General features: G+C 45.9%; 9 protein-coding genes across 9 annotated transcripts; 4 read left to right on the forward strand and 5 right to left on the reverse strand.

Moving 5' to 3' along the window:
* Positions 1-204: 204 nt before the first annotated feature.
* Positions 205-1,532, reverse strand: GLAREA_12097 (FAD/NAD(P)-binding protein; the record flags this gene model as incomplete). Its single annotated transcript, XM_008082879.1, has 3 exons — positions 205-326; positions 403-1,197; positions 1,256-1,532. The coding sequence occupies 3 exons, from the start codon at positions 1,530-1,532 to the stop codon at positions 205-207; spliced, it is 1,194 nt and encodes a 397-aa protein (XP_008081070.1).
* An 841-nt stretch (positions 1,533-2,373) lies between these two features.
* On the reverse strand, positions 2,374-3,282 carry GLAREA_12098 (uncharacterized protein; the record flags this gene model as incomplete). The annotated part of the gene is made up of 1 exon (XM_008082880.1): positions 2,374-3,282. The coding sequence occupies one exon, from the start codon at positions 3,280-3,282 to the stop codon at positions 2,374-2,376; it is 909 nt and encodes a 302-aa protein (XP_008081071.1).
* Positions 3,283-4,100: 818 nt separating this feature from the next.
* Positions 4,101-5,587, forward strand: GLAREA_12099 (uncharacterized protein; the record flags this gene model as incomplete). Its single annotated transcript, XM_008082881.1, has 2 exons — positions 4,101-4,398; positions 4,476-5,587. 2 exons carry the CDS (start codon positions 4,101-4,103, stop codon positions 5,585-5,587), a joined length of 1,410 nt encoding a protein of 469 aa, XP_008081072.1.
* A 556-nt stretch (positions 5,588-6,143) lies between these two features.
* Positions 6,144-7,218, reverse strand: GLAREA_12100 (uncharacterized protein; the record flags this gene model as incomplete). Its single annotated transcript, XM_008082882.1, has 4 exons — positions 6,144-6,331; positions 6,384-6,780; positions 6,826-6,914; positions 6,963-7,218. The coding sequence occupies 4 exons, from the start codon at positions 7,216-7,218 to the stop codon at positions 6,144-6,146; spliced, it is 930 nt and encodes a 309-aa protein (XP_008081073.1).
* Positions 7,219-7,724: 506 nt separating this feature from the next.
* On the forward strand, positions 7,725-8,585 carry GLAREA_12101 (uncharacterized protein; the record flags this gene model as incomplete). The annotated part of the gene is made up of 1 exon (XM_008082883.1): positions 7,725-8,585. One exon carries the CDS (start codon positions 7,725-7,727, stop codon positions 8,583-8,585), a length of 861 nt encoding a protein of 286 aa, XP_008081074.1.
* Positions 8,586-8,851: 266 nt separating this feature from the next.
* Positions 8,852-10,501, reverse strand: GLAREA_12102 (Cytochrome P450; the record flags this gene model as incomplete). Its single annotated transcript, XM_008082884.1, has 2 exons — positions 8,852-9,046; positions 9,116-10,501. 2 exons carry the CDS (start codon positions 10,499-10,501, stop codon positions 8,852-8,854), a joined length of 1,581 nt encoding a protein of 526 aa, XP_008081075.1.
* Positions 10,502-11,380: 879 nt separating this feature from the next.
* Positions 11,381-12,123, forward strand: GLAREA_12103 (GroES-like protein; the record flags this gene model as incomplete). Its single annotated transcript, XM_008082885.1, has 3 exons — positions 11,381-11,548; positions 11,600-12,020; positions 12,071-12,123. The coding sequence occupies 3 exons, from the start codon at positions 11,381-11,383 to the stop codon at positions 12,121-12,123; spliced, it is 642 nt and encodes a 213-aa protein (XP_008081076.1).
* A 72-nt stretch (positions 12,124-12,195) lies between these two features.
* On the forward strand, positions 12,196-12,534 carry GLAREA_12104 (uncharacterized protein; the record flags this gene model as incomplete). The annotated part of the gene is made up of 1 exon (XM_008082886.1): positions 12,196-12,534. One exon carries the CDS (start codon positions 12,196-12,198, stop codon positions 12,532-12,534), a length of 339 nt encoding a protein of 112 aa, XP_008081077.1.
* Positions 12,535-13,445: 911 nt separating this feature from the next.
* On the reverse strand, positions 13,446-16,373 carry GLAREA_12105 (uncharacterized protein; the record flags this gene model as incomplete). Its single annotated transcript, XM_008082887.1, has 12 exons — positions 13,446-13,656; positions 13,709-13,955; positions 14,024-14,135; positions 14,199-14,234; positions 14,285-14,380; positions 14,427-14,849; positions 14,898-15,136; positions 15,192-15,512; positions 15,566-15,800; positions 15,961-15,993; positions 16,041-16,218; positions 16,270-16,373. 12 exons carry the CDS (start codon positions 16,371-16,373, stop codon positions 13,446-13,448), a joined length of 2,235 nt encoding a protein of 744 aa, XP_008081078.1.
* Positions 16,374-16,402: the final 29 nt, after the last annotated feature.

The raw sequence follows: 16,402 nt of genomic DNA on the forward strand, positions 1-16,402 counted from the left end.
GGCGGAACTTAGGGGGTGAGATCTACAATTGTTCGTAGAAAGTCGCCTTTTTCTTCTTCTTCATTCGATATGATGCCGACTTAAAACGCGTAATTAAAAACTTCGAGAGCTCGAATAAAACACCATCATGCCCTGCACTCATTAAACCGCTGGTGTTAACAAATTTCCACAAACCACCACACTAAACAAACCAGTGCATCCTTTTCATCCTCTCACCATCCCCTCCCAAAGATCCTCCAAATCCCTCCCCATAACCCCCATAACCTCCTCCTCCTCCCCATCCCTCTTCGTTACGTACCCCTCAGCAAACTCTCTTTCCAACTCAACTATCCTCATTAGCACAAATCCCCGAATCTGACCGAAAGCCCCATGAACACAGTCAAAAGCAAAAAGAAAACTCACCATGAATAACAACCGCCGCCTTCTTCCCCGTATAAAGCGCATGCGGCACATTCGTACTATTATCACTATTCGCGTCCCCAACCGCCCACACCCCCGTCGCAGCCCTCATACTCGCCGGATCAATAATCATCTTCTCGCCATAAACCTGCACGCCAATCTCCGTGCCCAGATAACTCCGTTGCTTGGATGGGAAATTCGTCATAAACACATCGCGTTCAATAAAACTTCCACCTTCCAAATTAACATTGAAGCGATCGAATTCCGAATCGGTGTTAGGATCGTTGACGAGCGCACCGTCTTGAATGCGCGTTATGCTTGTGATGGTCGTGTTGATGATTTGGATGTTGTAGCCGGTGGAGCTGAGTTGTTGTTGCCAGCCGGGGCGTTTGGTGTTGAGGATTTCGACGTTTTCGGGCGTCCAGGTGCCGTTTACGAAGGCGATTATGTCTTTATTGAGTGTGATGACTTCGAATACAGTGCCTACGACATCAAGAATAGAGCCTAGAATGCCAAAGCGTTGATCGCGGTGTTCGTAACCGTCGCACCAGGGACACCAGTAGATTCCGCGAGACCAAGCTTCTTTGATACCTGGGGTGTCTGGGAGGATGTCACGGAGACCGGTTGCGAGGACAACTTTCTTGCTGGTGTAGATTTGACCGTTGGAATCGGTGGTGATGAATGTTGTGCCGTTGTCGGGGGAGGTGATTGAGACCACGGTACCGTTTTGCATTGTCGCGGTTGGGTATTTGCTGATTCCTTCTCGGGCGGCGGCTCTGAATGCTGCTGGGACGGTATCTAGCCTGGGTCAATTTTCGTTCACTTTGGTAGATGCTTTAGAATATTGTGTGCTTACGATCATATCCGATCATATCATGGAGATGTCTCGTCTCTGCATTTCTGTATTCCGCAGAATCAATCAGAAGAGCATTTCGTCGAACTCTAGCAAGACCGCTCAAAGCGCTCAACCCAGCTGGTCCGCCGCCGATAATGATAACGTCGAATGATGATCCATTGGAGGCTGGTCCGATATCGTATGACGGGCCAGGGATGGAACGAGGATCGAGAGTTATTGGATTGGCGTTACTGGTCGCGACGAAAACCGCCAAAGCGAAAGATATGACGGACTTCATGGTTGCTAACAATACTTCATATAAGCTAGAGAATGAAGAGAGCTGCCTGTCGACGACGAGATAGAGCTTTGAAAAAGTGGAAGTGTAAAGTGCCTCGCGCTTTCCCTGACCACAAGACTTTCGAACATTCCGAAACCTCAAAATTGCAAACAATTAAAGAAATCGCTGGAATCATATGATAGTTTTAGAACTAGATTTAATGCCGAGTATGAGAAAATAATTTGCACGACGAAACTTGGCCACAAAGAGCATCATCATTACCTTTGTCACCATCAACACGCCCTGCTTCCGCAAGCAAGCACAACCTTTGTGCACCCCTCCGCGATGTCATTTGTGTAAACAATGCGGTAGTGTTACCAATCAATCACCTGACCAAGGAAAGTGTTGGGTTTTGGGACTGGTACACTTCCACTATTCGCCTTCAGAGGGATGTTCATTGAATGCTTGCACCCGCCACCAAAGCTTGATTTCTTTGGTCAAAATCGACAAATCTATTTGACCGTATCGCAGGTTCACTGAAACTTGTTCGCAGAGACATAGACTTTAGATATCAGATATGTAATGAGAATGTGTTTGAAAGTTGATATGCGCCAAAAGAAAACCTACTATCTTACATACAATGACAGCCTCTAAACATGATAATTGAGAACATTAAGAAAATTCAGCTCGGCCCAGCAAGTTTCTTCCAAGATTTTCCGCGAAGGAAACAATATTCACGAACGCAATTATGATCCGACGATCTCCTAACATAAAATATGAGAGCGAAATCCTGCCGTAGACTGACGATTGGTCGTTGTATATTCCATAAACATGACAGCTCCAAATATCTACCGTGGTCGAATCATTTTGGTAGTAGATTGGGAACTCTGATGTATGTGTCCGGTCGATTGGCTTCAAGGGTGAGTCTCATTGCCTGATATCTCGCTTCAATGTCCCGCACAGTTCCCCAAATGTCCAAAGGTGGCAATCCTTCTCCGTGTCCTTGAATTCGCATATCAATCTCCCTCTCCTTCTCTTCAATATATTCTCGCAGCTCGCGCCATCCGTTCCAGTCTTGCCTCAATCGATTTGGCATGCCCTTGCTTTTGAGGACAGCCAGCAAACTCGCAACGGCGGTATTTGTAGCACCGAAAACAGTGATGATGGTATGATCGACATCGCCAGCTCCAAAAGCTGTGACTGAAGCCCCAACGATGATTTGGAGAAACATACAGAAAGTCAGGAGAGCATCGCAAGACTGGTAAACGAAACGGGTCCACTGTTCATTGGAAAGAACGCTTTTATAGACGCCTTGGTTCTTGGTTGAGATTTTGGGCTGTTTAGGCTCCTTTGCATCAGGCGGAAGTGGTCTCTTACGACCAGGAAGGTTGCGTTCCGGCTTAGGGGTAACAGGCTTAGGAGGAGGTATACCGAGAGCTGAGTGGAAGATTTCGAGAGGATCGTCGTCGTTGAGAAGCAACGGGTCTTGGTTGCCGTCGAGGGCAGGAAGGGAATTGATTGCTACATGTTCGCTGGATTTCTCGCCATCATGATCGAAACTTCTTGACCCTGTCGCTGATGCCTGTAGAACACCAATGGAAGAAGTCGTTGCTCTGACAGGTGATGGCGTACGAGGAAGCTCGGTCTCGAGATTTTGCAACAACTTTCCATCATTGGCAGATGCCATAGCCGTCAAGTAGAGTGGATTTCTGAATGAAAGACGAGAAGGAGAGGGAAAAGGAGAAGATTCCTCAATCACGACATCAACCATCGTTGGTCAGCGTCGAATCAACGAATTGTGAATGAGATTTGATTTGAGCCACAGGAAAGTGAAAAGGACCTAGGAATGAAGCCATTGCAAGCTGGTGAAACAAGTGTAAATCAGAGCTATGCACCTTCCTGGACTGAAGCAAACCTTCACGACTTGTGGAAACTACTCTCAAACCGCGGAGACATAGCGACTTCCCAAATCATCAAATGCAGCAGCATGCAGGCACGATTAAGCGATCAACAGATGAAAACGCAACAATGGGATCTCAAATGAAAGCGGTCCAAGTAGAAATTTTATCGAATGCTGATACCGACTGCAGCTGCTGAGGGCATGCAGCTGTGTTAATCGCGTTTCCACTGTTCTGCACATTTATAGATGACGCTGTTCAGAACCTTGGAACTTGAGAAATGGAGCAGGTGTACAGGAAGGACACAAGGACGAAGGAAAGAAGAGCCAGAACCATCGGAAGAATAATTGGCCGGATCCGAATCGAAGTCTGACGCACTGACCACCTGGGCACCCATGGTAAACTGGGGAATTTCCCGAATGAGACTTCTTCTTTCTCGACCAGTAAATTGATGAAACGCGACTTAACAAAGTAGGACAGGCTTTCCTCGATAAGTTGTTGATAAAACTCGGTATCGCCTGGATATATCGACCTACGAATCTACGAGATTCTTGTCGCTTTCACTCTCCAGCATTAAGCGTCGCGTCGTCCTCGTACGGTGGTTGCACTGCATGCGTTGGACTTGGCGTTGGTAATCATGATGGCCCAGCCAGTATGGCGTTCTTCGCTCTCTTTCCCGATGTGAAGGAACATGGCGAACCAAGAAGCGACCAGTAGATTGGAAACGTTGTCAACAGAACTTCTACAGCAGATAGTAGTGCTTCTTCCATGTCAATCCGCCTTGAGCTTCGTGCTATGTAGTCGAAGAATTCGACATGCATGCGACCAGCTCAGACTTTGGCGACAAATCGTTCAATCAACCTCTGGGGATATTTTGTTTACGGGACCAACCGGGCGAGTAAAAGTCGCTATTGCCGACATCAAATCACATCACATCAAGTATGAGACAGAGTTACTTCAGTGGCTACCGCAAGCGATAGCGCTATATGGTAGGTCTATCCGTCTCGTGAACAATCTCTACTCAGATTACCAATTTTTTGGACAAGATTTTAACGGTCCCGTCTAGACCGACTTTATTCGTGCACTAGCCTTCTTAATCTTCATTTTTTGTCTGATCTATCATATCATTCTACTGGGCAACCCGTCTTCGGCAACAAGCTTCTAACTGTTTGGGACCAACCCCAGCGAGAGTACCCCACGGATATAGCCTCTCCATTCAACATTGATACGTGGTATGAGGCACAAGCTGCGAGCTTCTGCTTCACCACCACAATATTGTACAAAAACTCATACACAGAAAACGCCATAGGAAGCCCATGGTCGCATGCTCAATACCTCCTAGAAACGAGTCCTTGGACCGAAATACAAGCAACAGACCCAATACTACAACCTGCCGAGTACCTCAAACTGACCACCATACTTCACACGCTAGCGAATAAAGTCATCGGATTTCTCGGTGCACGTCTATGGGCATATCTCATCAGACATAAACCTGCCTTGACGGGGGTGTCTGGTCCTCCTGAACCGAAGAAAATACCATTCTCAACCCTCATGGATCTCCCCGACTTCTTCGAACCTAACAGTGTTCAGAAATTCAGTCTCTGTCATGTGGCAAAGATGGCTGCGCCTAGCTTTTTCGAGCACAGCCAGTGGACTGGGTTCGAATGTGAAATGAAACAAGAGTCTGAAGAGAGCATTACCACCTACAAATGGAATGGTATAGGAGCGGATACAAATAACCTCACCCAGCAACGCCACACAGAAGTGAATTGTTACGCAAAATTCCAGCTGTCTCACTGTGAGGACTCGCGCTTCTACGTCTTGCAATCGAACTGCTTTGTCAGTGGGCAAGAAACACACAATCTTACCCTACGAGTTGACAGTCGAACAGGCATGATCTGGGTCATCGACCATAGTGACATCAACAATGTCCAAAAACCAGGCAAATTCGGAGTCATAACGCCGTTTGGACTGATCTTTGGAGGGTCGAGCCCGGGGTACTGGCTTTGGTTGTGGAAAAGTGAGTGGAGTGGCTGGCATCCAGGAAGTGCTGCTCACGAGGCGGTGCTTAATGTGAACTTTTTTCCTAATTTCAATCCTTTTATTGCAAATGCGGTGAGAAATCTAGCTGGATTAGGTGGTCCCGCGGTGCAACAGCAAGACCCAGATACTTCTTGAATTTCTACCAATATAAATATATAGGGTAAACTGATATTATACTGTGCTGCAACCCTGCTGGTGGTATTAACTTATTTCCGACAAAATTCGGACATACTCACACTATGAGATTCGCGAGGTAAGGGACGGGGGTTTGGGAAAGCTTACGGCGGAGAAACTGAGATGTGGCTGGAACACGATCTTCAACCGATATAAATGGCACTACATTATTGGGTAAGTTCCAATGTAAATAAGATTGACTTGGACTCTGTCCCTTAAAGAATGAATACAAAAAATATTTGTAAGACTTAGCTTGCGTCTAACCTGGCGAGGGAAATCCTGTTATTAGGTTGCTGAGACTTCGCTGGTTAACAGAAAAGCTGTTTTTGAATTGCAAATGGTATGGGGGTCAGGTATGAACCATTTTTCGGATGTTTCTATGTATGCCACCAACTGAGAAGCGTTACCAATATAAACCAGATGATTATTCAAAGCTAAGTTAAAACAGTCTAAGTCTGGGTCTACACTCTACATCATGCTATCATTCATTTCTCTTCCACGAGATTTAAGACGCCGCTCACAACCCAGTCTTATCAACAGCCGTCGCGAGTTTCCCCAAAAGATTCCGTCCAATCGATTTTTCAGATTGCTTCTTCTCCCTCCTCTCCGCGATCGTATAAAACAAACTGCCATCATAAATCCCTCGAATATCCTCCTTTCTCATCTTCCCATCTTCTGGCCATAACATGATATAAGTAGCCAACCCTATCGTCGCATCAGCTTCCACATATTCATCTCACTGATTCACAAAACTTACATTCAAAAAACGCACCACCCCATCCAATCGGATCAGCAATCAACCTTTGTCCCTTCAACAACTTTGAAACATCATAAATCGTAATCCCATCCTTGCCCTCGGAGTATTTGGCGAATATATCCTCGAATTTCTGCGGCACGAACCGGCCTTCGGTGTCATAAGTGCCGCTGTCACTTCCGTGTTTGGCTTTATGCACATTCTTCAAATAGACCCGGAAGAAGGGGTCAGGGAGCCAGGACGGGGAGGTGGGATAGGAGAAATTGGCGTGGATGATGAAGACGGCGAGGAGCGAGAGCAGGATGTTGAAGCCGACGCGGTGGAAGCCGACGTAGGTGTCTTGCGGCCAGATGATGCCGTCGTGGTCGCGGTCGAAGAAATCGCAGTGTTGTTGGAGGACCTAAGTTGTGAGATTGAGGGTGTGATTGGGTTGGAAGGGACTCACGCTTTGGTCGCGGTGTTTGGAGGCCCAGTCGTTTTCGGTGGTTCCTTCGGGGTGGTCTTTTGTTACGGCGATGTTGGCTCTGGGAGTGCCTTATTTGCGATCAGCTTAGGTTTTGAAGAAGTGAGGTGTTTTCTTACCGGTATGTTGAACGACTTGATCGTTATCCGGTTGTATGAACGGCTTTCTCTCAACCGTTACCGGTACCGATGGAATCGAGCTCACGACACTCTGCTTGTTAATTCCATTTGTCAATTCCGAATGAGGGGTCCTGTGAGAGGCGGTATTGGGTTCCATTTTCTCGGTTTGTGATATGAAATCGAGAGTTGGGTTATGTTGATTTTGTTGTGAGTTTGTTCGCTTCATATATGTTTTATCATCTTCGACGTCATACATAATTCAGGTCGAGATAGCGGACCAAGTTTCCGCTCGAGTGAAGCCGCATTTTGAGAGCAGACTATTAATTTGAGATCGAAATCGGCTAATAAATCTTAGAGTTCCTTGAGTGTTTCGAGATTTTGCTGATGTTGTGAGAAAAGGATGGACATTCTTGTCGCGACCCTGCAGTCAATTCTGTTGCCATGACAGTTTCGTTCGCACATTACGGAATCGAGGGAGTACCTAGGTATCCCGGTCTAAAAAGGAAAACTCGTAAATAAAAATGGCTGCCAGATACAAACAGAAAAAGCATTGGAAATTTAATTTTCGTGACATAAGATCACTAATGTATTGATTTCTCTTCTGTTGCTCCGGCACCCGGCCCGTGGCCGGCGGAGACGTCCCAAAAATCCCCCGCTGACCGACCGGGATTGCCAAATCCGAAACGCGTCCCCAACATCCAATACAACAGGTCTCCCCATCTTCTGAAATCAACGACTCAACGTCATCCGGACTTGCTCAACATGGAATTCTCACTCTTTCCAAAGCTTCCGCACGAGATTCAATTGATGGTTTGGGAGTGCCTGCTCAAACCCCGGATTATCCATATCACCGACCTGATTTCATACTTGAACGGTGACGACAAGAAGAGATGTAACCCAAAGGGTGCTAAAACCGACGAATTAAAGTTGTGTACTCCCTTCGCATTGAACAATTTCACTGCAGTCTCGCCTCTTTCGATCTGTCACAGTTCCCGCCAGTTCTGTCTCTCTCGAGGGTACAAAATCTTGCTTCTAAGTACACTTTCTAAAAAAACAATGCTTATTATGTGGAATCCCGAAATCGATTATATCGCCCTTCAAGGCCGCATGGACCGTTTCCTCCTTCCCGAGAACTTGTCACGGTACCATCCAGAATTTGCTGCGGAAACTCGTAACCTCATCTTGTACGTGACCGAAACCTTCTGGCATGGGCTTTCCTGCATGAGAACCGTTTTGTACGAAACATGGACAAACCAGCCGATGTCTGTGAAACAGACAAATGCAATAGAGCTATTAACCCGCCACTTGAAAGGCCTGAAAAGTATTTGTTTTACTGAAGAGCCTCCTGCTGAGTGGGCTCGTGGGTCAGACACTTTCCAGAGCGCTGGCTCGCAGCGCGGAAGATACTGGAGGATTTTCCGACCGCTCATAATTCCGAGTCAGGATTCAACAAATGCTGCCGGTGGCTCTTTTTCACCTGAGGTACGGTTCTCCCAAAATGACGATAGTACGCTACAAGGCATATACCAAGTTCTCGATCGCAAGGGCAAGACACACGATCTATCAGAAGCGATCGCGAAATACCAGGTGCATAACCAGGAGAAAAGGCAAATATTGGAGTAGGGGTGTTTCTTAGGTGACTTTCAGGCCTATATGGCACATGATTCACGCTCATTTGCATATTCTAGGGCTATTCTAGGGCGAGGAGAAGCTTACGCCGTGATCGAGATCGATCTCCGGCGGTCAAGTGTTGATGATTTTATGACTACAAATACATCAAAAATGCAGCTGACGAAAAAAGCTCGCTCAGAAGTCTATTTTCTGAGCTGAGAAAACGCACTCTGGATCTGGTAGGCTCTGGAGACTTTATTGACTTATACAATCTGACATTACTTTTCAGCTTCGTGCAGCTTCACTTTCACTCCATTGGCGCTACAATTTGTAGTGCCTAAGTTGTGAAGTGGAATTGGAGACGTGTCCATGTTTTCCATCTTATCAAACCTTTGGAGAAGGCGAATCAAGATGTATGACATCTCAGTCATTGCAAATTGTTGTCCAAGGCAAATTCGAGGGCCGCCGTTGAACTTCAAGTAAGTCAGTAAGACGAGAGATCACGTCAATCAAGAAACAGATTGCTGGATGTTTGAACTTACAGGCACATAGTCCCAACCCATTTTTCTTCCATCCCACCTCTCCGGTCTAAATTGCTGTGCATCCTTGCCCCACAGAGCCTCGTTGCGATGCAAAACCCATACAGCATACATCACGGGTCTGCCTTTAGGGATAAACACCTTGCCCGAACCGTCAAGACCTCCACCACGAGGCAAAGTCGTATCTTTGTTAGCCACTCTCGTATTAACTAAAAGCGGTGGATAGAGTCGCAAAGTTTCGTTGATGACATATTGAAGATACGAACAGGCTTTCATTTTGGCGAATGTAATGTCTCGTTCTGGCTTACACTGCGAATAAGTCCCGAATTCATGTAGAATGATCTTTCGGAGTCTTTGGTAAATTTGTGGCTGACGAACGAGTTCGAAAATGGCCCAGCTGACAGATGAAGCGGTGGTGTCTCGACCTGCGATAAGGATGTTGAGGATCTGGAAACGAAGCTCGATTGGATCTTGAGTGTCCTTTATCAGTTCTTCGAGAAAGACGTACCGACTCCTCTTCTCCTCTGGCTTTCTATCATCCAGTAACATTTTATTTTGAGCTTTCACAAGCGCTTCGCTCACAATGCCGTCAATGGTACTATGAACGATGTTGACAGCACTCATCCACCCCTTCGGAAATACGTACGGCGAAAAGGGACCGTACATGAACCTCGCCGAAGTTCCTTTGGTCGCCTCGTCGATCGCGGTAGCGAAGCCTTTCGCCTTCACGACCTCTTTTTCAGTTTGAACATTCTCCAGTTGACTATCCGCTGACTTCCCGAGTAAAAATTCCGTAGATGTGTCCAAACTCAACGCAAAAAGCAGCGGCTGAAGATCGATCTCTTTACTCCAATCATCAACACTCGACATCCGTGGTAGCACATCTAAAAGTCTCTGGACGTGGAACTCTACACTCGTCAAATCCCTCACCTGCGCACCAGAGAACTGCGGCCGCAGCATCTCCCTCGAATGTTTCCACGCCGCACCATCTTGCGTAAAAATTCCTTGGCCCAAGAAGGGCGCTGTAGCTTGCTGTCTAAACTTCCCAAGATCGAAGTCCGCAAATTGGCCCGCGAGTATTGCTTGGATGTTCACCGGGTCAACTGTCCGTGTTTGCCATGCTCCAAGTGCGAACATCTCTGAGGTCGTAACAGGAGCTCGCTCCGCCCATGTTTCCTCTAACATGTATGGGTACTTGTGTTTATCAAAGGCAGACTTCTCGATGTTAATCTGGTCGAGGCCGAATGGGAGGCGGTTTGCGACGCGGTGCATGGGCTTGCAACCTAGGGCTTTGGCTTTTTGAGCATTGCGATAGAGGTCGAGGTAGTATGAGACATTGTAGTAGATTACGACGAATACTACGAAGGCAAATATTGAAAGAACGATCATGGCAACTGAAATTGGAATGTTGCTTCCAGATGACCTTCTCGTCAAAAAGTGCGATGCGAGTCTGCTTTATATTTACTTACAGTCCAGGTCACTGACCTTGTCAAGACCCATACATGTTGACAAAAAATGTTATGCGCCTCTAACCTACTCATGAGAGGCCTTGGCGCTTTTGAATGCAGTCTCATGCGAAGGAACTGGAAGTACGGAGTACGGAGTCTGTCGACTTCGACGTCTCACCTAAATTCTGCCTATTCCAACCAACCACCTCGTAAGCACAAAATAAGCAGAATCCAGAAAAATCTTTACCGCTAACCCCAACCCCGTATATACAGAGTCGGGCTATGGCAGACTTCAATTCTACGTTATTTTCTTGAATTCTAAGTCGAACAACAAAATCCGACGCCACCTATATCTCTCCACGATCTTTTGACTCAATTGATCTCCGAGAGAATTACGCAGTGCCGGTCACAATCCTTGGCTATTGGTATCTTACTACCGCAACTATAAGGCACAGCTGGCAAGTTACTGGCTAATGTCTGCTTCACGTACATCGTCAAACGACAAACGCATACGCTAGTAGCTACGCCGCACGGCTGCATGTACGAGATGGATTCGAAGAAAGCAATAACGCCGCATTCGCTTAAGTGCTAGAGCATGCTCAACACGGATTCAATTGTTTATGCATTTTTGAGTTTGCAAAATAGTCGCGAAAAATATAAAACTAGTCCTATTTCATGCATCACTTTGCTCAAAAGTACCAATTTTATGTCCATTTACTGTAAACCTAGTACTATTTTGAGACAGCTTTTCGTGTTCTGGCGAGCGCTCAATCTGCGCACGAGGTTGATTTAATTCCGAAAACCCACCAGACGAGACGAAATGTCTAAAAATCACGCAATCATCGTTCAAAAGCCTGGCGAGATCGAATTCCAAGGCACGACCATTCCAACGCTTCGAGATGAGTATCTCCTCGTAAACACGAAAGCCGTTGCACTAAACCCATCTGACTGGAAACACGTCGACTACCTCGCCAAGCCGGGTACCATAGTAAGTTTTCTTTCTCAATCTCTTGGTAACTACCCTTTCTAAGCCAGATAGATAGGCTGTGACTACGCCGGCGAGGTTCTGGAGGTAGGAAGTGCAGTAAAGAAGCCCTTCAAGAAAGGCACCCGAGTCTGCGGCTTCTGTCACGGCGGCAACTCAGTAAACCAGTCTGTTGGTGCCTTTGGTGAGATCATTACCGTCAAAGGCGATATTCAAATTGAAATTCCGTCAAATCTTAGTTATGAAGAAGCCGCAACGCTTGGCGTGGGGATCACGACTGTCGGACAAGGGTTGTATCAATCGCTCGAATTACCTCTACCGAATCAGCCTACGGCAGAGAAGACTTACATTCTGATCTACGGCGGCAGTACGGCTACTGGCGCGTTGGCAATCCAATTTGCGAAGCTTTCCGGCTTGACGGTGGTTACGACATGTAGCCCGGGGAATTTCGAGTATGTCAAGAGCCTTGGTGCTGGTAAATTCGCTTCCTGTCAATATCCTTCTATGGAGGCTGACTAGCCACAGATGCAGCATTTGATTATAACTCTCCCACCTGCGCCAAAGACATCAACGACTAGTCTGAGGACGCCATTTATCTAGCTTTCGATTGCATTTCAAAAGGCTCGTCGCCTCAAATCTCGATTCCCGCTATGTCGAGTTCCGGTGGTGTTTACAGCACCTTGCTGCCAATTGCTGTCTCTACTGTCAGGGAACTTAATCCGAAAGTCCTCATGAAGCTTACAAGCGCGTACACGGTATTTGGTGAGTACTTCAAGGTCGGAAGTTATGACTTTCCCGCCAAGCCTGAGGATCTCGAGTTTGGCAAGATGTTCTGGGAGTTGAGTCGGTGTTTGCTGGAGGAGGGAAAGGTTAAGGTTCATAGGGTCGCTTTGGACAAGTATGGAACGGGCTTTCAGGGGGTTATGAAGGGTATGGATGCTTTGAGAAGGGGAGAGGTTAGTGGAGAGAAGTTGGTTTTCACGGTTTGAGAAGGACGCTAAGTCTTTTAAACGAAAAGTTTACACTTTAACGTCAATCTCAAGCACTATAATTGCTAGTTGAGAATATCTGACTTACAGGTTCGTTTAGCTGAAAAGTGCGTCTTGTGATACACGGACATCAATGCAGCTCTTGATTCTTCGTAATATCTATTTGTTACTTTAAGCGCAAGTTCAATTTTATTTTACTAATCCCATACAAGTGCTAAATCTCTGATATAAATCCCACAATAACGAATTATAATATTACAAAACCAATCCATCCAAGCCCCTGTCAATAAATCCTTTCTCTCCCGACGACCCTCCGCATATCCACGACCATTTCATTTCCATTCATTGGAGCGCTAGTTGTGTTCCCCATGGTTCGGGACATGGAACTTTCCATTGTCCACGAAGTTCGAAAATCCCCGTCGGGATAAATTAGTCAGCTTGCATTGATTGGTTTACTCGTAAATATTTAAGCGAGTTTTCAAGTTTTGCGGTGGAGTCGAGTCTCGGTGAGATATGAATAATGGCATAGACTGTGGAGTAAGGGTTTGGATGGATATTTGACTCTTGTGAATATGTGGAATGTTAAGTTTTTGAAAATAATTTAGCTGGTAATAGATTAGACAATTCTTTAGTGATTTTCTAATGCCGTATTTCCGAAACGAGAGACGGAACTTCCACACTTCTTTTCAACTACAATAAATTATATACTTGAAACCCCATCTCAGGTATTTCAAGATATTGTTATTGAACTAACAGCTCATTGACTAAATAGATCCGCTCAAGTTGAATTGAACGCAGTATTGAAGTCATCCCATAATTGAAATAGGTTATACGTGACACTAGCTGAAAAGAAATCCAGGAGTAGATAAATAAAACGAAATATCCTCAATTGAAGAAACAACCAGTGCGGCTTATGGCATTGTCCATTGATGCACCTCTTCGATTTCATCCACCTTCCCATGCGTGTTTTGCGTTTCAATACTCCTCTCCATCACCACAGGCGCTTTCTCATTAACAACATTTTCCGATTCGCCGTTAATGCCATCGCCAAACTCATCATTTATTCGGATCTCAGGTCCTTCATCTCTCGTCGCATCCTCCAAATCAGAGGCCTCCCTTATCCTTCTCGCTTTTCGTTTGCGGTAATGCGGTGTGAATTTCCACAACCACCTACAAAAATAGAAAAAGCCGAGAGCGAATAAATAAACGGGAGCTGCTGCTGAGAAGCCCAACAGCGACGGGGATAAGAGCGATCGCAATCGCAGTGAGCAGCACCAAAACGATAAGCCCACCGATGACCCCAAGTATATTTGCGGCCCAATATCGCACGGCGCGACCGAGCTTTTTTGCGAAGCCCGCCATAGGGCCAATGGCCATTGCGAGAGCAATGGATGGAAGGGCGATTGCTATGGATATCCCAACTAGTTTGTTGATATTAGTGCTCATTCACGTAGCTCACTTATAAGAAGAGGCAGAGACGTCAACTTACAGATATATTTAGCAACCCAGCGAAGAGGCAAATCCTTCTCTTGGGTGACAGGATCTTTGGGAAATTCCACGATATCGAGAGAGAAGAAGCTGGTCATGAAAGACAGTGGAAGCTTTAATTTATTTTATTAGTCTGACTGCACAGCATCCAGCCAGGAAGTAGAACTAAGACTTACAAATATCATGTTCACAATTGTTAAGGCAAGAATTGTCTGGACAGCTATCAGCATCATATAGCTCTTGACATGTAAATCATCCTTACTCTGCCTTCTTTGGCCGCACTATTCGCTTCCCTACGAGCATATCGGGCTTCTGTAATGTTGGCTTGCTTCTGCTTCAAGTCGATTAAGTGGTATATCTGAGTCAAATTTAGATTCGATCTTGCGATGATTCGTCAAACTCACCGCATTGTACACATCTCTCGCTCCTAATACCATGTGCTCGATGGATCTGCGATTGAATTTGACATGACTATCGACAGGTTTCCCATCTACGGGGGGGAATTTAGCACGGGAAATATGGGTTAGGGACTTCGGCTGTTGGGTCTCGTTCTCGACATCTGCTAGGACGGTATACTGATCCTCAAGCACCATCTCGATGATTCTTAGCTCATCGCGGATGTCTTGTATCTCGACCAGAAGCTCAACCTCTTCGTTGATATACAGCTGTGCCTTCTTCATCATCTTTCTCTTTTTTGCCTTATATTTTTCTTTCCTCTTATCTTTTTTGGATTTGTTGCTCAGGCTAATGGCTTTCGTCTCGACGAAATCATCTTCGTCATCCCACCCTACACCAAGTTTAGCAAAAATCCTAGAATGTCTATCTGCCTAGTGAAGTTAGCATAAATATCATAGTGTTAGCAGTGGCCAGCTCACGACGTCGCTGATTGACGAGTCGAAGAAATCGAGAAATTGAAGCTTCTCGGAAACTTGAAAGCGGCCGAAAACTTGCGTACACTCCTTGATTATGACAGATGCAAGTGCTTCTGCAGATCTGATTGGATCTCGTCCCGGTTCTCTGAGGTATTGTTTGATCTGCTCCAACATTCCAACATGTTCGTCTTCGGAGCCCGCAGCTTGACCCCACCCCTGTGGAAAGCTGGTGATTACAGTGCCTAAGATGTGTCAGTCTGCCTCTTCAGTTGGAGCGTTGAAAGTAGAATGACTAACCTTTTCCGAGGATCCATAGCCATAGCTGATCTACCATGATGAGCTTGCTTTGCAATAACAAATCAGTTTGATTTTCATCTATTTTGTCAAGACCCTTCAGCGCATATCTTTGCACAACTTGATTCGTGTCACGGTCTTCAGTGTCCTCCATTCCAAGATAGTAAAATTGATCTAGTGTTCTCCGGATATGGAGGCGATGATTTTGCGAAGCCAAATATGCTTGGACTAGCTTCTCATCTTCAGCAGCTGACGTCTGACTAACACTGTCTAAAGTAGTCTTTTGATAATGTTTAATAAGCCTCCGAAACTGCTTAAACTTCTCTTAATTATTGTTAGCAGTGGCTTCACCAGACCTTTGAGGTGCATATTATTACCTTTGTACTGCTCAAATTTTTTCTCCGTGGGCCCTTTGATCAAATCATCGTCAGAATCATCGTCAGAAGGGTCGTTCTCAGCGAAATCCTCCACAGTGCTAGCAGCATCATTTTGAGGAGACAGACTCAAGGGGTTGTCGCCCATATTCTTTTCCGTCAATGAGCGGGCCATCCTGCTGAGAGCGTTGCTCAGACCTATACGGCCCTGGTTTGTTTCGAAGTGGAGATACGGCATCTACTCATGATCAGTTAAATCAGAAATTAGTAACTTCAATACTCAATCATGACCACGATTAAGATTGAAGAATACAAAATTTCCATCTCCTGAGTAATCCCAGGAGCCAGGCTTTTATGACAATCCGATAGACCGCAAGGGGATTTGACGAGGTACTTACGAAGAGCATAGTCTCTTTTTGATCATTGGGATTCTAAATAATTAGTTAGCCGTATACTCAGATACAGAGGTGCGATTCACCTCTTCCGATACAGTAGCCTGCGGCTGAAGGAACAAAGTGTGAGGGAAGCGACCGCGATGTTCCTGTCCAGAAAGTCGACCATCCGCATTCTCAAATCCCAGGCGGGAGAATAGTGCCTGGTGTTGTGTTATTTGGCATTCATCACTCAAGTCCACAACATACCTCGACCCAGTCCATCTAATTCAGGAAACATTAGTAGTGGTACCACTTATTAATATGTATGCTTACATTATTCGCAGGCAGATTGCAATCACTTTCAACGTGTCCCTGATAGTATCGAGGATTCTTTTGTTATCTGAGCGCGGATCCAAGATAGTATAGAGCAGCCCCATAGTAGTTGCTGGGGAAGCCTCTGTATTTA

The sequence above is a fragment of the Glarea lozoyensis genome, assembly GCF_000409485.1.
Source record: "Glarea lozoyensis ATCC 20868 chromosome Unknown GLAREA17, whole genome shotgun sequence".
In the NCBI taxonomy this organism is placed as follows: Eukaryota; Fungi; Ascomycota; class Leotiomycetes; order Helotiales; family Helotiaceae; genus Glarea; species Glarea lozoyensis.